This window comes from Pristiophorus japonicus, chromosome 7 (assembly GCF_044704955.1).
Source record: "Pristiophorus japonicus isolate sPriJap1 chromosome 7, sPriJap1.hap1, whole genome shotgun sequence".
Lineage (NCBI taxonomy): Eukaryota > Metazoa > Chordata > Chondrichthyes > Pristiophoridae > Pristiophorus > Pristiophorus japonicus.
In genome coordinates, this window is record NC_091983.1 from 129,268,143 (window position 1) to 129,295,442 (window position 27,300).

The 27,300-nt window shown below is 44.5% G+C and overlaps 1 protein-coding gene across 1 annotated transcript in view; it reads left to right on the forward strand.

The window, feature by feature from the left end:
* gopc (golgi-associated PDZ and coiled-coil motif containing) overlaps positions 1-27,300 on the forward strand; it is a 59,862-nt gene that overhangs the window by 8,276 nt on the left and 24,286 nt on the right. Inside the window, exons 2-4 of the mRNA XM_070885320.1 lie at positions 9,971-10,135; positions 20,745-20,920; positions 21,704-21,869. Of these exons, the coding sequence (XP_070741421.1) occupies positions 9,971-10,135; positions 20,745-20,920; positions 21,704-21,869 (507 nt within the window). The remainder of the gene's footprint in view (positions 1-9,970; positions 10,136-20,744; positions 20,921-21,703; positions 21,870-27,300) is intronic.

Below are 27,300 nucleotides of genomic sequence, written 5' to 3' on the forward strand. Positions count from 1 at the left end.
CCTTTTAGAGTGGAAGCAAGTCTTCCTTGATTCCGAGGGATTGCCTATGATGATGATGACTATACAGATACTGGTCTGATGTTGGTAATGATAAAATAAATTGTATCTTTAGTTAGAGAGGGTGAAGTGTTGTTTGGTACACCACCAACGCAACATGGCTGCAGTGTGTACCATCTACAAGATGTACTGCAGCAACTCCCAAATCCGCAACCTCTACCACCTAGAAGGATAAGGGCAGCAGGCGCATGGGGACACCATTACCTGCAAATTCCTCTCTAAGTTACACACAGTCCTGACTTGGAAATATATCGCCATTCCTTTATCGTTGCTGGGTTAAAATCCTGGAACTCCCTCCCCAACAGCAATGTGGGAGTACCTTCACCACTATGACTGCATCGGTTCAAGAAGGCAGCTCAGCACTACCTTTTCAAGGGCACTTGGGGGTAGACAATAAATACTGACTTTACTAGTGATGCCCACATTCCGGAATGAATAAAAAAAAATGGAGGGGCTTCTCTGGTGTGTGTAGATATTTGCATAGGTTTCCCAACAGAAACATTTGAACACCACTGGTAAAGAGCTGGAACAGATGTATCTTTAACTCCGTAATGTCCCGATCCAATATAGCAGATATCAGGAAGTTAGTTTTGTAATAGTAAAAATTAACATGTATTTGTATGGCACCTTTAGCAATCTCAGGACATCCTAAAATGCTTCACATGCAATTAAATACTTTTAAAGTGTAGTCACTGTTGTAATGTGGGAAAGTATGCAGCTATTTTGTGTACAGAAAGGACCCACACATAGCATTGAGGTAAATGATAATCTGTAATCTTTTAATTTATTATGGCCCAGAAATTGCTGTTGGAGGCTTCCCGTGGGTGGGTGCCTCCGACCGCAATCATTTCTACAAAAGTACCTGGTGGTCCCGGAGGTTTGGCAATTTGCGGTCCTGGGGCTCTATGCGAAGGCCAGCGTAGGGGCTCGTATATCCCAAGATCATACGGGTTTCGTACGGATCTCTGGGATCACGTGGGCCGACCCAACCTTTCAGAATAGGGGATCCGATTCATACTTATGTGAGTTCCGTATGTACGGAGCTGCCATAAAGATAAATGGGAATACCCCCCAAAACACACACACACTGAAAAAAACCACATTACATATTTAAAATAAATTAAAATGCAATTTAATTAAATATTTTATGCAAACATTTATTTTTGGATTTTTAAAAGATATGTTGTAACAGTGCTAAAAAATAAACTTACCTTAATTAACAGGGTTATTAATATCTAATTGAGTGATAACATTTTATTTTTTAAAAACTCTTACGCTGCTAAAAGCAGAATTTGAAGAACATTCGCTGGATAGGAGTTGAACAAATAGTCCAAATCTCCGCCCATGGAGGCCTTTTTCCTTTGCATGCGTGCGATCTGTCAAGAAATTATTTCCATCACAACTGCCGGGTCTAGGTGCATCCGCTTCGCATACCTAAACTCGGAACTTGCGGGGACCCCATGGGCATGTGCGTACTTCGTATGCGCCCACAGGGAACACGATTTCAGGCTGGTTATTATCTAACTGTTTCTATTACGACTATAAATCAATCCTCAATGACTTTTATATCGTCTAAATTGATGCTGTATGAGTTCAATCTCATTTTAGTATTTTAGAGTTAACTGATTCAATTCAGCAGCTTCTGTAGTAGTATTGGGGAGCAGATCATTAAGTAAAAATAATGTGCAATAAAGAACTTGCATTTGTATATCGCCTTTCACAACCTCGAGGCATCCCAAAGCACTTTACAGCTAATGGAAGTACTTTTGAAACGTAGTCACTGATGTAATGTAGAGAAACGCGGCAGCCAATTTGCACTCAGCGAGGTCCCACAAACAGCAATATGATAACGATCAGATAATCTGTTTTAGTGATGTTGGTTCAGGGATAAATATTGGCAAGGACGCCAGGGAGAGCTTCCCTGCTTCTCTTCAAAATAGTGCCATGGGATCTTTTACGTCCATCTTTTGTTTCATCTGAAAGACGACATCTCTGATAGTGTAGCACTCCCTCAGTACTGCATTGAAGTGTCAGCCTAGATTTTGTGCTCCAATCTCTGGAGTGGAATTTAACCTACAACCTTCTGACTCCGAGCTGAGATTGCTACCACTGAGCCACAGCTGACACCTGCCATGCAATCAAGGTGATGGATGATGTTTGACCTGAAAGAAAATAGAAACACATGATAAACACTATTAATAGTTGTGATGATTTTTTTATTTGATTACCAGGTAATAATCTTTCATACCTTTTCAAAGTACAGTTCAGTGGTAATGCTGTGAAGTAGATGAGGCGACATTATTGTCTCCAGAGGCTTTGAGATCCAACTAAAGATGTGCATTTTGTGGGCCTCTCCAGAAACAGCAGAAAGTACAACTTTTGCTGCTGAAATAAGGGGACATTAACTCCTTTACAACATGCTAATCTCTCTGAAATCCCTCCTGCAGATCCAGCTTTCCAATCGCTGGTCTATATGGACTTTCATAGTCAGCAATTGAGTGGTGTTGTATGACTCTTAAATGATTGTGTATATATTAACATTCTGGGGCTGCAGTTGTTTGAAACAGTTCTATAATAGGACACAATTCTCGATTAATTTTGTCTAACCACAGTTATTGAAGATGTACTTTGCTCATTATGCTTCTGGATATATTAAAAGAAATGTTCATTATTTCAACTAACTGTTCATTTAGCAGATGCTATAATCTGTCATTAGTTGTGCTCAGAGCTGGAGTTTGTGAAAAGTATTTAAATGTTCTTACCATTGTGTTAAAGTTTCACTTGGATTGGAATAATATTGAAAGGAAGTAGTTTAATCAATTTTCGAGGTATCATGGTACTTCTCACATCTGGAAAACTGAATCCTATTCTTCCTCTCAATATGGAAAAATAAAGAAGAAGTAGATTTCAGCAGGGACAGCTGCGATTAAATTTATTAAATAAAATGGGCTTGGAATCTCCTGGGATGTGGGTGGGTTCCACTGATGGTTCAACAATTTTCTCCAGCGAGTAGTTCAGCTAGATAGCCAAGAAAGTTCCAGATTTGATTCGAGGTCTGTGAAGAGTTTGCTAGTCTTGTCTCTCAGTTATGTAGGGGAAAATGCCCAGGGCTGATTGTTATCAGCAACCTGTGCTGGGAGTGTGAATGTTGGGTGAGGACATGATTGAATAGCCTGTAATGCTCCTCCCCATTATAGAATAGCCTGGTGATACTCAATATAAATAATGGCCACTTTGGATAGATGCGAAGCGGATGCCAAGTGCTGATGCATCCGTGCTGCAGCAAACCGCCTGTGCTCTCAAGAAGGGAAAGGCAGGAAGAAAAAAAGAAAATAAATGGCTCTGGAGAAGGGCATATTACGACTTTACTAGGATTGTGGTTCCAAAATAAGATGTAAATGTAGTACGTAGTATTCTGACTACCAGTATAACCTGTAGATCAGGCCTGTCTACCTCCTGAACAACTTGCACGGCCATCCTTTGACCCTTGTTCCGATATCTTGCATAATCTCTTTGTTCTTGTGTCAGTAACTATGTTAAGGCATACCAAGAAACAATTTTAAAAGTTGCCTCATCCAAATCTTTTCTTACACTGTGCTGATGATCAGGCGCAGTATATTTTTGTTTAGCTTCCTGTCATTAGCACAGCTTTAACTTTTATTGTAGATAGACTGAAATGATTTAAAGGGGGGTGATTTGACAGTGGCTGTAACTGGTAGCTCTTCCCAAAAGGAAATATCTAGTGGAAAATATTGAGACCTACCATTCTGTAGCCCTGCACCTCAGTAAGCAAACAATACCAATAGAACTGTTCGATAGTATAGCAGAATGTTGTGGTCCAAACTGAACCAGATATGCAATTGTATGTGATTAGATGTAACATCTTTAAGGAAGATTAGTAATTTTTCATTTTTTGTGAGTATATTTAAAATGTAAGGAAAATCTATAGAAGCACAACTTTGTTCTGTGACCCAAAGCAGCAATGCTCCTCCTCCTGCAAACACGAATGAGCTTTAATTGAAATTATTTCTTGGTTCAATGCCACAGAATTGTTTGGATTTGTAATATTTAAAATGGGAAGTTGCAAGTAGTACTTGATTTTGGCAGAGAACAGGAAGATTGGATTGGACAAGATTTTCTTTTTACACACAGGTATATTTGTAGATTTGTTTACAACGCAGCCAGCAAAGTGAATACTAACTCTTTGACGGAGCAGGCTCAAGGGACCGTATGGCCGACTCCTCTTCCTATTTCTTATATTCTTAAAGGAAAAAACTTGTTGGGGATTCTCTAGTGTCAGTATGGATTTACTTTTAAATAAAGAAGTAACAAAACTGATTAGATTACTGTAGTGTAGTGTTGTCCAATACAAACCGCTGACTACCAACAGGTGTTGCTACAGTGACACTGTTTTAGCCACATGCACTAGTTTCAGTAGAAAAGACCTTACAAAGACTAGCACAATACAGGTAAATGTACTTCACATATGTATATTTACTTAACCAATGAAGTGCTCACAATGATCAAACAATAGGTGCACACTGCTTTCCATCTTACCATTTTACCAACAAACATTCAAAAAGGTTAAATAACACATGACTATGCTGATCACATGACCAACGATTACTCATTTTTTTACTAATTAGACGTGCTATTAGCCACATTTGGATTCCCAAGCAGCCACTTGTGGCTAGTGATGAATGTACTGGACAACACTGGATTAATGGGAGGCATTTCTGTTCAAGTTGTGTCTTTAAAGAGTCATTGCAGTGGCATTTTATCACACAGCTACAAATCTGACTGTACAAATTGGCATATTATCTCCTAAGCATTTCATTAAACAGAAGAAGCAGCCATTTTAAAGCTAATTCATGATGGATCGTCAACATTTTCAGTTTTGCAGTTTGAGAGCCTATATAGTTCCTTCATGAACCATGATCTGCTCAATATATATAGCTTACATTTATCCAGTCAACAGTAATAATGTTTTAAAGAGCCATTTTTGTTAATGTAGCTCAGTTACTTCATTATTAATGTGATATAAACAGCTGTCACTGGACGTACTATTTACAATTTATATTAATGACTTGGATGAAGGGACTGAGTGTAATGTAACCAAGTTTGCTGATGACACAAAGATGGATGGGAAAGTAAATTGTGAGGAGGACACACACAATCTGGAAAGGGATATAGACAGACTAAGTGATTGGGCAAAAATTTGGCAGATGGAGTATAATGTAGGAAAATGTGAGGTTATCCACTTTGGCAGAAAAAATAGAAAAGCAGATTATAATTTAAATGGAGAAAAATTGCAAAGTGCTTCAGTACAGAGGGACCTGGGGGTCCTTGTGCATGAAACACAAAAAGTTAGTATGCAGGTACAGCAAGTAATCAGGACGGCAAATGGAATGTTGGCCTTTATTGCAAGGGGGATAGAGTATCAAAGCAGAGAAGTCCTGTTACAACTGTACAGGGTATTGGTAAGGCCACACCTAGAATACTGCATGCAGTTTTGGTCTTCATATTTAAGAAAGGATATACTTGCATTGGAGGCTGTTCAGAGAAGGTTCACTAGGTTGGTTCTGGAGATGAGGAGGTTGACTGATGAAGATAGATTGGGTCTATACTCATTCGAGTTGAAGAATGAGAGGTGATCTTATCGAAACATACAAGGTAATGAGAGGGCTGGACAAGATGGATGCAGAGAGTATATTACCAGTCATGGGGGAAACTAAAACTAGGTGGCATAGTCTCAGAATAAGGGGCTGTCCATTTAAAATTGAGATGAGGAGGAATTTCTTCTCTGAGGGTTGTAAATCAGTGGAGTTCACTGTCCCAAAGAGCAGTGGAGGCTGGGGCTTTGAATATATTTAAGGCGGAGATGGACAGATTTTTAAGTGATAAGAGAATAAAGGGTTATGGGGAGCGGGCATAGAAATAGAACTGAGTCCATGATCAGATCAGCCATGATCTTATTAAATGGCGGAGCAGGCTCGAGGAGTCAAATGGCCTACTCCTGCTCCTATTTCTTGTGTTCTTGTGCATTACAGTTACTGTGTACTATCATTTAGACTTTTGTTTAACTGCACTTTGCATACCATTAAAAAATCTTTTACATTTATCCCTCTCCCCTGTCTCCATCCTCAACTCTGACAATAAGTGTGAGGAGCTCATGGACTTCTTTGTTTTTAAGATTGAGACCATGCATTCCACTGCCTCTGCCACTTCCCTTCCTTCCGCTAGCCCACTGGGCCAAACTTCCTCTAAAGATCCCCCTTGACCTAGCCCTGACCTCACATCTTTTCCAGTTTCTCTCTGATCTCCCCTCATGACCTCTACAAGCTCATCTTGTCTATAAGACCCAGTTCCTGCTCTGTGACCCTATGCCCACCAAACTGCTGATCACCAACTTCCTTTTCTGGCTCCCATGTTAGCTGACATAGAAACATAGAAAATAGGTGCAGGAGTAGACCATTCGGCCCTTTGAGCCTGCACCGCCAATCAATAAGATCGTGGCTGATCATTCCCTCAGTACCCCTTTCCTGCTGTCTCTCCATACCTCTTGATCCCCTTAGCCGTAAGGGCCATATCTAACTCCCTCTTGAATATATCCAATGAACTGGCATCAACAACTCTCTGCGGCAGGGAATTCCACAGGTTAACAACTCTCTGAGTGAAGAAGTTTCTCTTCATCTCAGTCCTAAATGGCTTACCCCTTATCCTAAGACGATGTCCCCTGGTTATGGACTTCCCCAACATCGGGAACATTCTACTCGCATCTAACCTGTCCCGTCCCATCAGAATCTTATATGTTTCTATGAGATCCCCTCTCATCCTTCTAAACTCCAATGTATAAAGGCCCAGTTGATCCAGTCTCTCCTCATATGTCAGTCCTACCATCCCGGAAATCAGTCTGGTGAATCTTCGCTGCACTTCCTCAATAGCAAGAACGTCCTTCCTCAGATTAGGAGACCAAAACTGAACACCATATTCCAGGTGAGGCCTCACCAAGGCCCTGTACAACTGCAGTAAGACTTCCCTGCTCCTATACTCAAATCCCCTAGCTATGAAGGCCAACATATCATTTGCCGCCTTCACCGCCTGCTGTACCTGAATACCAACCTTCAATGATTGATGAACCATGACACCCAGGTCTCGTTGCACCTCCCCTTTTCCTAATCTGCCGCCATTCAGATAATATTCTGTCTTCATGTTTTTGCCCCCAAAGTGGATAACCTCACATTTATCCACATTATACTGCATCTGCCATGTATTTGCCCACTCACCTAACCTGTCCAAGTCATGGTGCCAAAATTCAGGGTCTCAAAGAGACCCGTTAATGCCCGTTTGTGACGGCCATTCCTAAAAATCGAGTGGTCGTCGCTTTGGGGTCAATAGGCCGACCCAACCTAAATTCAGGTTGGGGATTTTTCAGCCTGGACCCCATCCCGCCCGAGTGGTTGCACCGTCAATAAAAACAATAAAAAAGTAATTAAAAAAATTATCCATCGATTTTCACCAAAATCCGTCGATTCCCCCGCCGCGTGGTGCCCCCGGCAGGTTTTCCTGCCGGTACACCATCTCCGCACTGAGTGTGGCCTGGTAGCACGGCCGCCCTTAAAGGGGAGTGCCACTGCCACGGCCGCAATGGAAACATTTTTGCCAGCCGACTTGCTGATCGACTGGCAAAATACTGCCTCTGGGTTCACCCAGGCCACCAATGTGCCAGGCTGCTGGCTCAGCCAAAACTCTTCCTGGTGGCCCAGTGGACAAAGATTTAAAAAAGATAGAATCTCTCCCCTTTAGCGGAAGGGAGAGAGCGTGGCGACGCACACCTGCTGTGATGTCACCACGATTCCACCGCTGATCAACAGCGGCGGAGGCCCTGACTGACCCATTTTCAGCCAGTCAGCCTGGCTTTGAATCTAAAGCCCACCTCCATTATGATCCATTTCCTGTGGGACTTTGATAATTCAAGTCCTGAATATGGATTTACTTACTGTACCAGGAATTCCAGCAGTAAGTAGCACTCCAAAACTCCTAGGTGCGCCAGCTTTCTGGTGCACCTAAATTTAGGCCCCCATATATACAATTTTCTCGGTGACACAAAGATAGGCATTGTAGACAGTGTAGATGAAAGCATAAAATTACAAAGGGATATTGATATATTCAGTGAATGGGCAAAACTGTGGCAAATGGATTTCAATGTAGGTAAATGTGAGGTCGCTTTGTACTGAAAAAGGATAGAACAGGGTACTTTCTAAATGGTGAAAAGCTAAAAACAGTGGCAGTCCAAAGAGACTTGGAGGTCCAGGTATATAGATCATTAAAATGTCATGAAACCCTAGTGAGGCCACACCTGGAATACTGGAATAGTTCTGGGCACCACGCCTTAGGAACGATATATTGGCCTTGGAGGAAGTGCAGCATAGGTTTACCAGAATGATACCTGGACTTCAAGGAGTAAGCTACGAGAAGAAATTACACAAATTAGGGTTGTATTCCTTATAATTTAGAAGGTTAAGGGGTGATCTAATCGAAGTTTTCAAGATATTAAGGGGAACAGATAGGGTAGATAGAGAGAAACTATTTTCGCTGGTTGGAGAGTTGAGAACCAGGGGGCATAGTCTTAAAAATTAGAGCCAGACCTTTCAGAAGAGAAATTAGGAAACACTTCTACATACAAAGGGTAGTAGAAGTTTGGAACTCTCTTTCGCAAATGGTAATTAATAAGAGATCAATTATTCATTTTAATTTGGAGATTGTTAAACTTTCTGTTAACCAAAGGTATGATGGGATTATAGGCAAAGGCGGATATATGGAGTTAGGTTGCAGATCAGTAATGTTCTCATTATTTAGCAGAACAGACTTGTGGGGCTCGATGGCCTATTTCCGTTCCTATGTTTCTAAGCTCTTAACAATTGATGGTTGGTATTTTCTTTATAGTTGTTTGCATAGTTAATGTTTGCATGGTTAATACAGTTGTGATAGGATTGTCTAGAACAGAAAGAGGAAAATGAAAGAAATACAGGTTGAACCTCTCTTATCCGGGACTCCCTTATCCGGCACCATCCCTCGTCTGGGACCATTCCAGGTGGCACATGCGCAGAACGCGACCGTCAAAATCCTACACACCAATATAATCTTTCTCCTCGATTGGCTGCCTCCTCCTTGTCGCCCTGCTGGAACTCCTGCAGCCACAGTCCTCGGGCTGGCCGCTCCTCCCCACAGCGCTCCCTCCGGGGGCATCAGGCTGGCTCTTCTGTGCCCGCTGGCTGTTCTGTGCCCGCCGGCTCTCCGGGGCCCACCGGCTCTTTGAGGCCCACTGCACACTGGCTGACTGACAGTCGGTCCAGCCAATCAGCGCACACACATACTTATCCCAGCAACAGCACTTAAAGGTGCAGTTCACCCAAACACGTGACCACCCCTCATCCGGCAAAATCCCTCATTCGGTACAGGCCAAGTCCCAAGGGTGCCAGATAAGGGAGGTTCAACCTGTACTATATGCTAGACATACAAATTTAACTTAACCAAAACACCAAATGAACTGGTTTCCCCATATATTTAGTATCCTATTGCTGTTACAGAGTATGATGGCCAGATCATGCAATGGTTATTTTTGTAAAGTCTGCTTTGTTTGAATACTGCACTCAAATTGGTTGAGTTCCTGATGTGCTATGGAGTGTTTTCCTTCTGAACATAAGACTTGATTCTGGTTCCATGTATTTGATAAGCAACATAGATGGAACCTAGTGTATATATATTGTGTGTAGTGGCAGTAAAAGTGTATGAAATGAAACCCCAAAATGCTATCCTGTAAAAATTGAAAATGTAATCATTCTTCAGAATGCTCACATGTAGTACTATATTTTCAGCTGTTCACCATCTGCTTTTCATTTTTGCTCTGTAGGCTCAGCTTCTGGACCTGAAGTCCGAGCTGATCGATACCCAGGCTGAGAAAGTTGTGCTAGAGAAGGAAGTACATGATCAGCTCCTCCAGCTTCATGCTGTCCAACTGCAGCTGCATGCCAAGACTGGGCAGAATGTTGACTCCAGCTCAATCAAGGCTAAGCTGGTATGTCCTTGCTAAAAGTTGAAACCGGCAACAAAGTTGTCTAATTTTCTTTGAACTATTCAATATTGTTTAATTCAGCGTGAATTTGTTTCAAGGTAAATCATTTCTCTAAGTCAATTCTCTTGGGCCAAATCAGTCGCAATATTCAAAAGGACTAGAAAGCTTTTCTACTGCTCCCCAGAGACAGTGACTGTTTCTGAAGCCAAGTTCCATTCTTTCCTTTGACATTTCACCCAACTTATATTTATGATGTTTGAGCCTAGAAAATGATGCCATCTCTATCGTCACATGGAAACTGGCACACACATATAGTCAGCAAGAGACCAGTGGATCGTGATCAGGAATTGGTAACCTGGTTGATGTTCCTCCTTCCCCTACCTTGTTTTCCAGGTAGCCTAGCGATATTGACATCAATTGCTGTGCCCCTCTGCTGCCCAACTGAGATGAGCTAATTCATTACAAACCAAGCACTGAACCTGGGACACTTTTCACCTGCATATATTTGTCCTGCAACATGCTGTGTATTTATCACTAAGTCTTTGGTGGAGCTTCAGAAAACTCCCTTTTCTGGGTGAATAACTCATCTGCACACTGAAACACTGATCTGCTGAATTTGACCATAAAACATTCACTGGCTAAGAATCATAAGGGGTGATTCTGAAATCCGCTAATCCTACTTGGAAGCTGTGCAACTTGGAAATTGCCATGATTTTCTGTCCATTAAAATAAATGAATTTAAAATTGCATGCCATCCCTGTAATGTCCCAAGATGCATTTCCTGTGAAGTATTGGATAGTGGAATAGCCTCTATAGACTCTTCTATAGAAACTCTGTGTTATTGGCCCCGATATTGACTGGGGTGGCTTCCGTGAGCAGGGAGGAGGATTTTTGTGTGGGAAACACAGAAGTCTCTGTTTCCACTCATGCTGTGGCGTTTTGACTCCACAGTGTGTGTCTTTCTTTTATTAAGCAGGTTCCCCACCCAGAAGCCAGCCTGATTGACAGGCTTGGCCCCGGTCGGGCAGGGAACGCTCTAGAGGAGGCCACAGCCCCAGGAGTAGGTAGAGAGCCTGCAGCTGTATTAGTGGGAACATGGGGGTGAGGGAGGGTGGTTGCCAATCCATGGGGGCGGAGTGGGGGAGGCCTGATCCCGGGCTGGGACCCGATCCTAAATCCTAGGGTGGGAGTCCGATCCCGGGGAGATTCGATCCCCGATCCCGGGGGGGGGTCCAATCGTGTGGGGGGTGGTCCAATGGCGGGCAGGGAAGAAGGGAGTTTGGTGGGCTGGGAGGAAGTACTCCTGCTCCACCTGGCCCCAAAACAGTGCTGTAAAAGGCACTCACCTTTTCCAGGAAGCAGTCCTCGCCTTCCTTTAGCTGCCGGGGTTAAACCTGGAAGACAGATTAAATATGAGGCATGCAGCCTCATTATAATATTTAAATGACCAACTCGCCTCCTGGGAGCGGGTTGGTGTCCCCCCGCCCCCCTCGTCCTGCCTGCGTTAAAACCAGAAATGAACAGGTTGGATTTGAGATTTAAAACATTTTAACATACCACCCAACACCAACCCACCTGTTTTTTGTGGTTAAAATTACCCCCATTGTCTCAGTACACAGTGTTATATTGATGCTTGATGTTCCTCTTTGTTAAATCACTTAATTATTAGATTTGTAATTATATCTACATCCCCTACTGGTTGCTGAGCTTCTTGGAAAATATTTTTATTTGTCTAAATAACTTCACAATCAGTCAGTAGTGTATGAATTCAGTTATGTGCTTATTTATTTTGAGAAAATATTACTTGTGCACATCTGAGCTAGGCAGCAACTTTATAGCCGTTCAGGTTTTCTCCAGCACTCCAGCACTCCAGGCAAATAATTTTCAAGAGCAGCACTGTGTATGTAGCTTTCTTCACTTTATGTTGGCCACATCCCACTGATGTACCGATTCTTTTAATCTAAAATGTTGCTCTGTTCATTGAAATAACCATAGAGAAGAATTATACAACCATTCATATTGGAATATTATCCCTGCTGTGCTTTTGGACAACATTTACTGATTTCTCCTCATGAATGAGTCTTTCAACTGTTGTCTCTATTTAAATGTCTGCTAACTTCCTAACTTTTTTTTTCTTTCCTGTCCCAAGTCTGTCCTTTCAGTGGATGAGATGGTAAGTAGTACACTGGTGTGTTTTTGTGGATTCACTGACAGCTGTTGCTGCCTTCCAACAACCTTATACTTTCAGTATAAGTCACACTGGAAAATATTTTTTAGATTGTTGCACTGGGTTGACTGTTAGCGAAGAGCATAATCATCATCATCATAGGCAGTCCCTCGGAATCGAGGAAGACTTGCTTCCACTCCTGAAGTGAGTTCTTTGGTGGTTGAACAGTCCAATATGAGAGCCACAGATTCTGTCACAGGTGGAACAGATAGTCGTTGAGGGAAGGGGTGGGTGGGACTGGTTTGCCGCACGCTCTTTCTGCTGTCTGCGCTTGATTTCTGCATGCCCTCGGCGTTGAGACTCGAGGTGCTCAGCACCCTCTCTGATGTACTTCCTCCACTTAGGGCGGTCTTGGGCCAGGGACTCCCACGTGTCAGTGGGATGTCACACTTTATCAGGGAAGCTTTGAGGGTGTACTTGTAGCGTTTCCGCTGCCCAACTTTGGCTCGTTTGCCGTGAAGGAGCTCCAAGGAGAGTACTTGCTTTGGGAATCTCGTGCCTGCCCAGCGGAGCTGATCGAGTGTGGTCAGTGCTTCAATGCTGGCAATGTTAGCCTGAATGAGGACGCTGATATTGGTGCGCCTGTTCTCCCAGGGGATTTGTAGGATCTTGCGGAGACATCGTTGGTGATATTTCTCCAGCAACTTGAGGTATCTACTGTACATGGTCCATGTCTCTGAGCCATACAGGAGGGAAGATATTACTACAGCCCTGTAAACCATGAGCTTGGTGGCAGTTTTGAGGGCCTGGTCTTCAAACACTCTTTTCCTCAGGCGGCCGAAGGCTGCACTGGCGCACTGGAGGCGGTGTTGGATCTCGTCGTCGGTGCCTGCTCTTGTTGATAGGAGGCTCCCGAGATATGGGAAGTGGTCCATGGTTTCCAGGGCCACGACGTGGATCTTGATGACCGGGGGGGGGCAGTGCTGTGCAGCGAGGACAGGCTGGTGGAGGACCTTTGTCTTACGGATGTTTCGTGTAAGGCCCATGCTTTCGTCCGCTTCAGTAAATACGTCGACTATGTCCTGGAGTGCTGCCTCTGAATGTGCGCAGATGCAGGCGTCGTCCGCGTACTGTAGCTCGACGACAGAGCTTGGGGTGGTCTTGGACATGGTCTGGAAACGGCGAAGGTTGAACAGGTTCCCACTGGTTCTGTAGTTTAGTTCCACTCCAGCGGGGAGCTTGTTGACTGTGAGGTGGAGCATGGCGGCGAGAAAGATTGAGAAGAGGGTTGGGGCGATGATGCAGCCCTGTTTGACCCCAGTCCAGATGTGGATTGGGTCTGTAATGGATCTGTTGGTAAGGATCATGGCCTGCATGTCAAAGAGCATGGTATTAATGTCAAACTTTGATTATTTTTACTGCTGTGCTCAACAATGACAAATTAAAGCAGGTTTTAAAAAAGATTTGTTAAACCTAAGTAAGTTGACCGTTTCTGCAAATTTTAATCAGATGACGGTTTTTAACTTTGGACATTTTAATTAAAAAAATAGTTTTATACATTTTTACAGAAGGGTTTAATCTAAGTATAAACAGGTCTGTTAGAAAATAAAAGCTCAGTCTGTATTTCAGAGTAATGTAGGCACCAAGAAAGTTGCAGTACATATTTCTTAGTTTGTGTCATTTCTCAGAACAAAAGTAATCTTTATAAATGCTTCCAATTGCCATAAACATTCTTTGCCTTATGAGGATATACACCACAGGAACAGGCCATTTGGCTCAACCAGTTCATGCCGCGTTTATGCTCCACTCAAGCTTCCTTCTGTTATTCCTCATCGAAATCTATCCGCATAACCTTCTATTCCCTTCTCCCTCATATGCTTGTCTAGCCTCCCCTTAAATGCATCTATACTATTTGCTTCAACCACTCCCTGTGGTAGCGAGTTCCACATTCTCACCACTCTTTGGTTAAAGAAGTTTCTTCTTAATTCCCTATTGGATTTCTTGGTGACTATCTTATATTGATGGCCTCCAGTTATGCTCTTCCCCACAAGTGGAAACATTCTCTCTGCCTCCACTCGATCAAAACCTTTCAGAAATTTAAAGGCCTCTTGGGTCATCCCGCAGCTTTCTTTTTTTAAGAGAAAAGAGACTCAGCCTGTTAATCCTTTCCTGATGTGTATACTCTCGCAATTCTGGTATCATCCTTGTAAGTCTTCTCTGCACCCTCTCCAGTGCCACTACATCCTTTTTCTAATATGGTGACCAGAACTGTACACAGTACTCTGTCTAATCCAAGGTTCGATACAGGTTTAGCATAATTTTCCTACTTTTCAATTCAAGGGACTCAATGTTTCCGAAAGCCATTTTTTGGCATATTGTCAGTTACGCCTGTTTTTCTCGGCCAGAACTACTCCAAAAATAAATGTGCCAAGTTTCCCCACTCTATTTTTCAAAATTGCCGCCACGCAGCCTGTCCTGTAGCCTTGAGGGGGAGGGGGGACTGTGGAGCCAACTGTCTGCACCGAAAAAACGATGCTGACCCTTCTGCACTTGCACGGAAAAAAAAGGACGTTATGATGTGATTCCTATGGGTGTGCATGCGCAGTGCAGCTCCCGATCTGCAATCGGTCATTTTTAAAGAGCCAGTTGTGTGTGAGAACTTTAATTCTCATTGGAAAAATCGGAGCTGCAATACAAGATGCAACATGGGCAAGGACCAAGAAATTCTTACAGGATGAAGTGGAGGCACTAGTTATTGTGATTGAGGGCAGATGGCAGGAGCTGGACACCAGCAGAGGTCACACAAAAGTTCCACCCAAAGAAATGAAGAAACGCTGGAACCAACTTGCAGAAGATTACTGTGCAATGATCACCACCCCGAGGTCTGGAGGCCAGTGCAAAAAGCAGGGGCAGGACCTTAGTCAAGAAGTCATTGTAAATAATATTTTCATTTATTCACTGGAATTGCAATTTAAATGTGACCATCTATATGTCCCATCCAGAAGAAAGACACCCTCTCTTTAAAAAGTTATATTTTCATCTTTACAGAGGAAAGTGGCACACAACAAACAAGAAAGAACTTGAACAGGAGGAGACCCAGCAAATCTGCACCCATTGACACCCTTGGAAGAGAGGTTTGCTGCTTTGATGGGTCCTGCCTGGAGAAAAGCAACCACCACTGCACAAGCTGGGCCCACAGTCGAAGGAGAGGGTAAATCCTACAAATTCCACAGTCTGGCTTTCCTAAATGTTAAGCGGGCTAGCCATGCTTCGGTTCATGGGAATGTCTCCCTCTGCTAAGCTTTGGTTGATGCAGTGTGCTATCATTCATCATGGTCCTTCAAATCAGCCTGCTGCCTGCGCTGTGTGAGCCTACTCATGCCACCAACCCTGCCCCCTCCTCTGTTGCTAACCATTTGTCTGTTCTGTTATATTTTTCAGAATTTGAGGCCAACCCTGATGATGCAGAAGATTCAGACGAGGACGAGCCTGAAGAGGAGAACATCTTCCAATTCCACCTTCTGACCAAGAGCATGGGGTGAGGGGGAGGGGGAGGTGGAGCAGATGGATGAAGCCCCATTTCCTGTACTCACTTTGGAGGAGGTGCAGGTGCTAGCCCCTTCCCTGAATAGTGGTTTGAGTGTTGGTGGGACATTCCATGGTTTCCCACCGTCCGAGGCTGCGGGTCCCAGTGGGGTGCAGCGAGACACACCCAGGGCCCCACCGTCCGAGGCTGCGGGTCCCACTGGGGTGCTGCGAGCCACACCCAGGGTGAGGAGGGGAAGGAGAGCTCGACAGTACTCTCCTGAGGTGCAGGATCTAACAGATGTGGTTCAAATGATGGCAATGAGTGCGGAGAGCATTGACCTTAAGTGATCACTCCTGGACACCATCAGTGGGGTGAGTGATGAGGTATCGGGACTGTTGGGAGAAGTAACAACACTCTCACGAGAAATGGGAATGCTGTCCGGGAACATGAGGGAGGGAATATTTGTCAGGTGAAACCATGTCGGTGCACATGAGGGAGGGAATGTCACAGGTAGCTGAGACACTGGTGGCGAACATGATAGAGGGAATGTTGGAGGTAGTTGAGACACTGTCAGGGCACATGAGGGAGGGAATTTTGGAGTTAGCTGCTGCAATAAGGGAACACGTCCAGACCCTGTGCCCATTGACAGAATCAACTGCCACTCCCACTCCAATCCCCAGACTAGCCTCTGAAGAGGCCCAAGTCGGGCCTTCCACATTACTGCTTGCCCCCCACCCCCATCAAGATGTGCGCATTACCCGAAATATTCAAAAGAATAAGCTCGGTACCAACTCGAGAAACACTGCGTCACCGCCTGCGGGCAGGGATGGTGGAGTCACCAAGACCAAGCTCAGCAGGCAGTCTTAGAATAAGGTGGAGGAGAGCTGGATGCAGCCTTTCTTTGCTGTTGTTGTTGTTACTGTTGTAACTTTGCAAATTCAAAGTTTTTTGTAAGTTATGTAAATTTACAAGTTTAAAAGTTTATAAGTGATCTTAAGTGAAAACGTTAAAGTTTGATACAATAATATGTTTGTTTAAGTTAAGTACAAACAAATATTAAACTTTTGAATAAAATATATTTTAAATTATAACTGAATCATTTCCATTATTTGTTCCATTAACACAACACATTACGGATCAGGTCCAAACAGTAAACATGGTCCATGTGGAATAGTTGCTGCTGAGCCTTCAGCAGCAAAGCGTTCACGGATGAGTTGTTGGCGTAAGGCTCGAGCAACCATTAAAGGGGAACAACAGCCCGCCCTCCTCCGCTGTCGTGCTCCGGGTTCAGTTAGCTGCATGGCTTCCTCGTCATCTGCATCTTCCTCATCATTATCATCAGCCACTCTCACCTCAGGTAGTTCTTCTACTAGCAGTTGCTGCTGCCTCATGATGGCTAAATTATGCAGCATGCCGCACACAACAGTGAACTGCCCAACAAATCTCAGGGAAGTATAGCAAGTAGCCTCTGGAATTATCCAGGCATCGGAAATGCTGTTTCAAGATGCAAATAGTCCTCTCTATTAGGCTGCGACGTGTATTCCCGGTCAGCTTCTGTCCGGGTTATGCGTAGGGGCATCATAAGCCAGGTGGTGAGGCCGTACCCTTTGTCTCCCAGTAGCCAGCTCTGCCCTTCTGGCTGCTGCTGAAACATGGCAGATATAACGCTCTCGCGTAAGATGAACACATCATGGGTGCTCCCAGAGTATCGTGCATCAACTGACACGATGTGATGCATGTCGTCACACACGAGATGCACATTAATGGAGTGGAAGCTTTTTCTGTTCCTATACATCTTGGAACCCTCCAAAGGTGCTCGCAAGGCGATCTGGGTACAATCAATGCAGCCGTGTACCTTTGGGAAGCCAGCAATCCTGGAGAAGCCCACAGCCCTGTCACGCATTGCCTGGGCGGTCATGGGGAACCTTATGTAGTCATTCCTCCGGGCATATAGTGCAGCAGTCACCTGCCGAATGCAGACATGTGTTGCATGTTGAGAAATGGTGCACACATCCCCAGTTGTAGCTTGAAACGATCTGGAGGCATAGAATGAAAGTGCAGCTGTAACTTTCACTTCAACTGACAAAACAGTCCTTCTGACACTTCTAGGTTGCAGGTCTGCTTTTACCAACTCTCAGATCTCAGTTACAACTTCTTTGCGGAAATGCAGCCTTCTGACACAGTCTGCATCACTCAGGTGCAGGTACGAACGCCTGTCTCGATATACTTGAGGTGGGTACGGCCTCCTGCCCAGCACCCTATGGGCTCTGAGGTTTGTCATGCGATGACGTCAAATCAATTGTCTCCTCTGCAGCACCATCTTGCAAAAGGCTTGCACAAGGTATGGCATTGTCAGTATTGACCCCATGCTTAAATTTTACCTTTGTAAGAAGCTCATAACAGCAGGCAGGCAGGACGAGGTTCTTTGTCCTCTCTCCCCACAGGTCTGTATGGACCACACCCAAGTCTGAGCGGCACAGTGATCAGGAACTCCCATCACCCCCCCACCCCCCCCTCCCTCCCCGCTACATTTGATGCGTAGTGCAGTCTCGTGATGCCTTCTGATCACCTTCCAGAGCCTCCACCCACTGGGCTACATTTGATGGGTGGTGATGCCTTCCACAGCCCCCCACCCACCCGGGATACATTTAATGTGTCGTGAAGTCTTCTGATGCCTTCTGATCGCCTTCCTCAGCCCCTCACCCACCTGGGCTTGATTTGATATCTTGTGCAGGCGTCTGATGCCTTACAATCGCCTTCCACAGCCCCCCACCTTTCACCCCACCCCCCCGGCTTCTTTTGCAGTCGAGCCCCTGTGTCCGAGCACGGGACCGATTCTGCCGGCCGACGCTCCAACCCTCCAGCCCTGTTTGCAGACGATCGGTGGTGGCGTGTGAGTTGAAAAAAACGAAAACTTACAGAATTCCATCAAACTTCCATTTACTGAGTTATAGGGTTAAAAAAAATGTAATCTTTATTACATATATTTAAGTCTATTTGACTTCCTCCAAAACTTGGCTGAAAAACAATGGCGTTGTTCTGCGCCGATTTTTCAATGCCGCTGCTTTTCTTAACTCATCAGAAGGTTTTTTGGGAGTGGTCACATACACCGACCTAGGAGACATTTTGGGGGGGCAAACTTCCATAAATTGACAAAAATTGGCGCAGACATCAGGTTACGCTGCCTATGACGCAAAAAAAAACTACCTAAAAAAAAAAAATCGTAACTAACTGAGTTACGTTGGTGCACATTCCTTGGGGAAACTTTAATTTTTTAACTTGCGCCAAAAAAATGGCGCAAATCACTGGAGAAAATTGAGCCCAATATCTCTCGAAATAAACTCTAGTGCTTTGTTTGTTTTTTTTAATCGCCTTGCTAACTTGTGTCGCAACTTTGAGTTATTTATGTATTTGTACTCCGAGATCCCTTTGTTCCTCTACCCCACCTAGATTCGCACCCTCCAAGTAATAGGTGACCTCCCTATTCTTCCTACCAAAATGTAATGCCTCACATTTTTCTGTGTTGAACTTCATTTGCCAATTATATGCCCATTCTTCAACTTTATTAATGTACACCTGTAATTTGTTACAGTCCTCCTCAGTATTGACTATCCCCCTCAATTTGGTGTGATCCGCAAATTTAGAAATTGTGTTTTTGATTCCAAGGTCTAAATCGTTAATATAAATTGTGAACAGTGGTCCCAGCACTACCCACCTTCTGCCACTGTAAATAGCAATCTTTTACCCCTACTCTCTGCTTTCTACCTTGAAGCCAGCTAGCTATCCATTCTGCTAATTGTCCCCTGACTCCGCATTCTTTGACCTTGTTCATCAGTGTATTATGGGATACCTTATCGAAGGCCTTTTGAAAATCTAGATAAATTACATCTACTGCAGTACCATTGTCTCTCTGTTACCTCTTCAAAAAATTCAATGAGGTTCCCTTTTAAAATCCATGCTGACTATTCATTACTATATTTTTGGTTTGTAGATGTTCTTCTATTTTCTCCTTTAGTAGGGATTCCATTACATTTCCTACCACCGATGTTAAGTTGACTGGTCTATAATTCCCTGGACATGTTCTATCCCCCTTCTTAAATATAGGTATTTTGTTAGCTATCTGTCAGTTCTCTGGCACTACACCTTTTTATAACGAATTATTAAATATGTGTGGTAATGCCTCTATCTTTTCCCTAGATTCTTTTAAAATACATGGGTGCAATCCATCTGGACCAGGGGTTTTATCCTCTTTGAGTTTGATTAGTTTATTTAATATATACCCTCTTTTTATTTTAAATGCACTGATCTCATTACTAATCTCATCATCCAATGTCGGGTCTACCTGTTCGATCTCCCTGGTAAATACTGAAGCAAAATAATTCTTTAATATTGCCGCCATCTCTCTATTGTTAACTGTGGTACTATCCTGTCTATCCTTTAATCATATGATAGATCATAACAGTCACTAGACTTTGTGGCAACTAAGATTATTGTACCTTGATATGAGGGTAAATTATGCATTTTACCAACTCTTCGCTATTAGTCCAAATATATTTTCAGTTTTTCCACAGGTTAAAGATTAAAAAGTTTGACTTGCAGTATTAGAAGATGGATAGATGGAATGACATTCTCTTGTTTCTGGCTTTGTATTTCCAAGTTTGAAGCTGCGCCTTATCTATTGGTATCCTGGAATACCATCTTTCTTGTCATTTGAGTCATCTGTCTCAGTGTTGGTGACTTGGGCTCTCTTGTCACATTTGAGCCCAAATCACTCCAATCCTCCATTAGGTTTTGGCTTTGATATTGTTAAATGTTGGGGCATCATAATCTTGACTGCTTGTGACTGCAAATGACACTATGTTCTGATGAGGCTAATTACATGTGTTGGTAAACAATGTGTATATTTTTCTGGAAAGGAAAAAGAATTAGAAGCCAATAAAAAAGAAAAAGTGAAGGAAGCAAAGCTAGAAGCTGAAGTTAAACTGCTGAAAAAGGAGAATGAAGCCTTGCGTCGACATATAGCAGTTCTACAAGCTGAGGTATATGGTGCAAGGCTGGCTGCTAAGTACCTGGATAAGGAGCTGGCAGGCAGGTGAGAGGGGTCATTCTTAATGTCTATTGCTACATTTCCAACAGAAAACTAGGCAGGGCTTTTCAGATTTTTTTCAATAGAATCATAGAAATTAACAGCATGGAAGGAGGACATTTCGGCCCATCGTGTCCACGCTGGCCGACCAAGAGCTATCCAGCCTAATCCCACTTTCCAACTCTTGGTTCATAGCCCTGTAGGTTACAGCACTTTAAGTATCTTTTAAAAATCTCCATTATGTTAACTTATTAAATCAATACAGCAATTCTTGAAGCTGTGGAGAACAGTTACAGCAGTAACATTTTAAGGGGTTAAAGGGAAATTAAATTGTTACAGTCTGAGCTAGAGGAAGGTGGAATACATAGACTTTACAATATGTTTTATGTGGAAATATATATTGCATGTATATAGTTTCAATTTATCACAATTAACATACTCTATATATACACATACACTCACATCAAACCATGTGGTACATTTTATGCAGAGCCCAGCGTGAATGCTGGACATGAGAAATATAAACAGAAAATGTTGGCAACCCGCAACAGTGGTCAGCATCTAAAGGGGAAAGAAAGAAGTGTTCTCTTAAATACTCATGCCTGAAATGTTTACTTGTTTTCCTCTCTTGAATGTTCACTGCATTTTCTGTTTTGATTTCATGGTACATTATATATTCTCATTAAGATGAAAAGGAGCTTGGTTCAGGAAGCAAGCAGCCTTTGGTTTTGTTGACATATTTTAGGGTAAAAGAAATCAAACTTTCTAATTGTTACTACCTTTGTGCAGGGTGCAACAAATCCAGCTTTTGGGTCGAGACATGAAAGGACCTGCTCATGATAAACTCTGGAACCAGCTGGAAGCAGAAATACATCTTCACAGACATAAAACTGTTATTAGGGCATGTCGAGGACGCAACGACCCTAAACGGCCCCTGCCCACGCCGCCTGGACATGTATGCAAAATTTTAATTTTCACTCTACTAATAAGATAATATTTGCTAATGTATTAGCTTGTTTCAGTAAAAACCTTCCAAATGATAAATCCACTGGAGCTGTGCAATAAGGGACCCAAAGCCCAAGATTTAAACCACCCCAGGCTGAAGTGGTATTCCAGTTCATAGGTCCCCAGAAGTGATTTCAAACAGCACTGCCGCTTGGGCATCACTTTGGGGGTGGGGGAGTGTTGTTATATATGTCTACTTGTATTTATGCTGTACAGAGGGCTCATCCCTTGGAGTCCCAAAGGATCCCATAATCCCTTGGGAATAGGAAGACTAATGGGAGGATCTGATGGAGGTTTCCAAAATTCTGAGAAGTTTTGAAAAGTTAAATAATGAAGGATTCTTTCTGTTAGTTGGTGAATCGATAACGAGAGCATTTACTCAGAAGTATCACTAGAAGAATGAAGAGGGATATTACAAGATTTTTTTTTCATTCAAAGTTATTAAAACATGGTTCTGACAAAAGGTCATCGACCTGAAATGTTGGCTGAGATTTTCCGGGGGGTTGCGGGCGTAATTGGTGGTGAGTTGTGTTGTGTATGGAGAAAGAGTCAGGCTGAACACGGAACTCAAAGTAAAGTGTGACCTTAGTCTTTTATTGCAGGTTTCCAGAGTGCCCCTCCAACCTGTGAAGCCTCCTTAAATACCTGTGCTCCCAAGAGATTATGGGAACCTTTGGGACTCCAGGGGATGAGCCCTCTGGTGTCTGTACAGCGTAAATACAAGTATACATATATAACAACACTTTTCCCCCCTCCGCCCCCCTAAAGTCAATAGTGTAACTATTTACTGTGAGTCGATCTGGGGCCCTCTTGCTCTGGTTGATCGTCTCAGTGTGAAAGCTGGTATTGTGAATCATTTGTTGGGCCCTCGCTGGGCTGCTGTGCAGCTGGCCTTGCTGGGCTGCCTGGTGTGTTGGGCCCTGCTGGGCTGCTGTGAATGATGGGTTCTGCTTCGTGTGCAACCGTAGTGCCGGTTGCCACTGGTGTGTATGTTGGGGGATCAAAAAAGGTAGGGTCCAAGGTGGGTTGCTCAGGATAGTCCGTGAATCTGAGTTTGATTTGGTCCAAGTGTTTCCGGTGAATGAGTCCATTTGAAAGTTTGACCCGAAACACCCTGCTCCCCTCTTTGGCCACGACAGTGCCGGGAAGCCACTTGGGACCTTGTCCATAATTTAACACACATACAGGATTATTGATTTCAATCTCGCATGACACATTTGCGCTATCATGGCACTTTGTTGAAGCCGCCTGCTCTCTACCTGTTCATGTAGATCAGGGTGAACTAATGAGAACCTTGTCTTAAGTGCTCCTTTTCATGAGCAGTTCAGCAGGTGGGATCCCAGTGAGTGAGTGGGGTCTCGTGCGGTAGCTAAGCAGGACTCGGGATAGGCGAGTCTGCAATGAGCCTTCAGTTACCCTCTTCAAGCCTTGCTTGATGGTTTGCACTGCTCTCTCAGCCTGACCATTGGACGCTGGTTTAAACGAGGCAGATGTGACATGTTTGACCCCGTAACGGGTCATGAATTCTTTGAACTTAGCACTGGTAAAACATGGCCCGTTGCCGCTCACCAGGACATCGGGTAGGCCGTGTGTGGCAAACGTGGCCTGCAAGCTTTCAGTAGTGGCAGCGGACGTGCTCGCCGACATTATCTCATTCAATCCACTTGAAGTACTCGTCTACAACCACAAGGAACATTTTACCCAAGAATGGGACTGCATAGTCGACGTGTACCTAAGACCACGGTTTGGAGGGCCAAGACCATAAACTTAGCGACGCCTCCCTGGGTATATTGCTTAACTGCAAGCATGTATTACATCTGTGAACGCAGAACTCTTAAGTCCGCATCGATACCGGGCCACCACACATGGATTTTGGCTATCGCTTTCATCATTATGATGCCTGGGTGGGTACTGTGGAGGTCATTGATGAAGGTGTCTCTGCCCTACTCAATTGCCCCACAGAAGGCAGTCTGCCTGACATTTCATCTTTGCGCCGCTGGAACGGCTTTATCTCTTCCTGCATTTCCACTGGGACACTGGACCAGCTCCCGTGAAGCACACCGCTTTTGATGAGAGATAATAAGGCGTCCTGGCTTGTCCAGGTTTTGATCTGCCGGGCAGTGACGGGTGATTGCTCACTCTCTCATGCTTTCATAACCATGGCTAGATCTGCGGACTGCACCATTTCCACCCCCGTGGTGGGCAATGGCAGCCTACTGAGAGCATCGGCGCAGTTTTCTGTGCCTGGCCTGTGGCGGATGACGTAGTTGTATGCAGACAACGTGAGCGCCCATCTCGGGATGTGGGCCGAAGCGTTGGTATTTATCCCTTTACTCTCAGAGAACAGGGATATAAGTGGCTGGTGGTCAGTTTCCAATTCGAATTTTAGCCCAAACAGTATTGATGCATTTTCTTTACCCCATCGACACACGCTAAAGCTTCTTTCTCAATCATGCTATAGGCTTTCTCAGCCTTAGACAGACTCCTGGATTCATAAGCAACCGGTTGCAGTTTCCCGAAATACTTAGCTTGTTGCAACACACATCCGACGCCATATGATGACTCATCACATGCTAGTACCAAACGCTTACATGGATAATACAACCCAAGCAATTTGATTGAGCATAACAATTTTCTCGCTTTTACAAAAGCATTTTCTTGGCTTTTGCCCAAACCCATTCGTCCCTTTTTCGTAGTAAGACATGCAGTGGTTCTAACAGTGTGCTGAGACCTGGTAAGAAGTTACCAAAGTAGTTGAAGAGTCCCAGAAACGACCGCAGCTCCATCACGTTCTGTGGCCTCGGTGCATTCTCGATTGCCTCGGTCTTCCCATTGGGCCTAATGCCGTCCGCCGCAATCCTCCTCCCCAGGAACTCCAGTTCAGGCGCCAGGAAAACGCACTTCGAGCATTTTTACCTGAGCCCCACGTTGTTGAGTCGACTAAAAACCTCCTCCAGGTTCTGCAGATGCTCGACTGTGTTCCGACCTGTGATCAAGATGTCGTCCTGGAAGACCACGGTGTGCGGGACCGACTTCAGTAAGCTTTCCATGTTTCTCTGGAATATTGCCGCCGCTGATCAGATTCCAAACGGGCATCTGTTATAAACAAAAAGACCTTTGTGCATGTTGATGCAGGTGAGGGCCTTGGATAATTCCTCCAGTTCCTGCGTCATGTAGGCTAAAGCTTCGTGAACGTCTTTCCTCCCAGCGTTGCAAAGTGGTCGTCGGCCTTTGGTAGTGGGTATTGGTCCTGCAGGGAGAAACGATTGATAGTTACTTTATAGTCGCCACAGATTCTGATAGTGCCGTCTCCCTTGAGGACTGGGACGATAGGACTGGCCCACTCATTGAACTCAATCGGGGAAATGATGCCCTCTCTTTGCAGCCGGTCCAGCTCGATCTCTACCCTTTCTCTCATCATGTATGGTACTGCTCTCGCCTTGTGATGGATGGGTCGCGCCCCCGGAATTAGGTGGAGCTGCACTTTTGCTCCTTGGAATTTCCCGGCGCCTGGTTCGAACAGCGAAGGAAATTTTTTAAGACCTGGGCACACGAAGTGTTGTCAATGGGCGATAGCGCACGGACGTCGTCCCAATTCCAGCGTATCTTTCCCAGCCAGCTCCTGCCGAGCAGCCTGGGACCATCGCCCGGTACCATCCAGAGTGGTAGCTTGTGCACTGCTCCATCGTAGGAGACCTTTACGGTAGCACTGCTGATAACAGGAATCAGTTCTTTCGTGTAAGTTCTTAGTTTCGTGTGAACTGGAGTTAAGACTGGCCTTGAGGCCTTGTTGTACTACAACCTTTCGAAAGTCTTTTTGCCCATGATGGACTGGCTCGCACCTGTGTCCAGCTCAATTGACACCGGGAGTCCATTTAGTTCAACGTTCAGCATTATCGGAGGACAATTCATGGTGAATGTGTGTATCCCATGTACCTCTGCCTTCTCGATCTGAGGCTCTGGTTCGTTGTGATCCTCCATGAATCTATTCTCCTCTGCAACATGGTGGTTTGCAGGTTTAACAGGCTTTGCAGCTTGCCTGCACACTCGTTGGAGGTGTCCCATTGTTCCACAGCCCTTGCAAACGTACTCTTTGAATCGGCTTGCATGGAAACTATGCTCACCCCCGCACCGCCAACAAGGTGTTAATGGCCTTGCATTTATCACCCTTGATGATGGACTCTGAGACATCTGCGGACGTGTAGCTGCAGGTATGTGTGCCCTGCCCTGTACGTTACGATTCAAAAACAACATCACTTTTGTTCACAGGACTTGTAGCAGCACTTGTGTGCTGAGAGATTTGCTTCGTATTGTCACTGGTGGCAATAAATGCCTGGGCTATCGCTATGGCCTTACTCAAGGTTGGGGTCTCTACAGTCAAAAGTTTGCGAAGTATGGTTTTGTGGCCAATGCCAAGTATGAAAAAGTCTCTGAGCATGTGCTCCAAATGTCCTTCAAATTTGCAATGTCCTGCAAGGCGTCTTAGCTCGGCGACATAACTCGCCACTTCCTGGCCTTCAGACCTTTTGTAGGTGTAGAACCGGTACCTCGCCATCAGGACGCTTTCCTTCAGGTTCAAATGCTCTCGGACCAGTGTGCACAAATCGTCGTACGATTTCTCCATGGGTTTCGCTGGAGTGAGCAGATTCTTCGAGGCCATACATTGGTGCCCACAGACGGTGAGGAGGAACGCCCTTCGTTTGGCAGCGCTCTCTTCCCCGTCTAGCTCGTTGGCCATGAAGTATTGGTCGAGTCGCTCCACAAAAGCTTCCCAATCATTTCCCTCCGAGAATTGCTCCAGGGTGCCCACTATTCTCTGCATCTTTGGGTTCGCTATCTGTATCTCGTCACCAGTTGTGTATGGAGAAAGAGTCAGACTGAATACTGTGAGCTCAAAATAAAGTGTGACCGTAGTCTTTTATTGCAAGTCTCGAGAGTGTCTCTCCAACCTGTGAAGCCTCCTTAAATACCTGTGCTCCCAAGGGATTATGGGATCCTTTGGGACTCCAGGGGATGAGCCCTCTGGTGGCTGTACAGAGTAAATACAATTATACATTTTTAATGGGTCTGGTGCGTGTTTTTTCCCCCAACGGGTCAGGACCCCGCTGTGAAGCACTGCCTCGCGCCTTTACCAAATGTCGGGCCTGTGAGTGCTGAGCAGATCCGACATGCAGCGATGGGGGAGCCAATTTAAATGATTAGTGGATTGTTTACAGCCACTTAACAATGGTTTTAAACTGACCTTTTGAATGTGACAGCTTGCCCATGGGTTTCACGCAGTTGCTAGACCACGTCTTTGAAGCTGAGGCGGGAGGTCAGTGGCCATTGAATCAGATGATGAGTTGACCGCTTCAAATGTAAAATAAAATCTCCCACCTTAG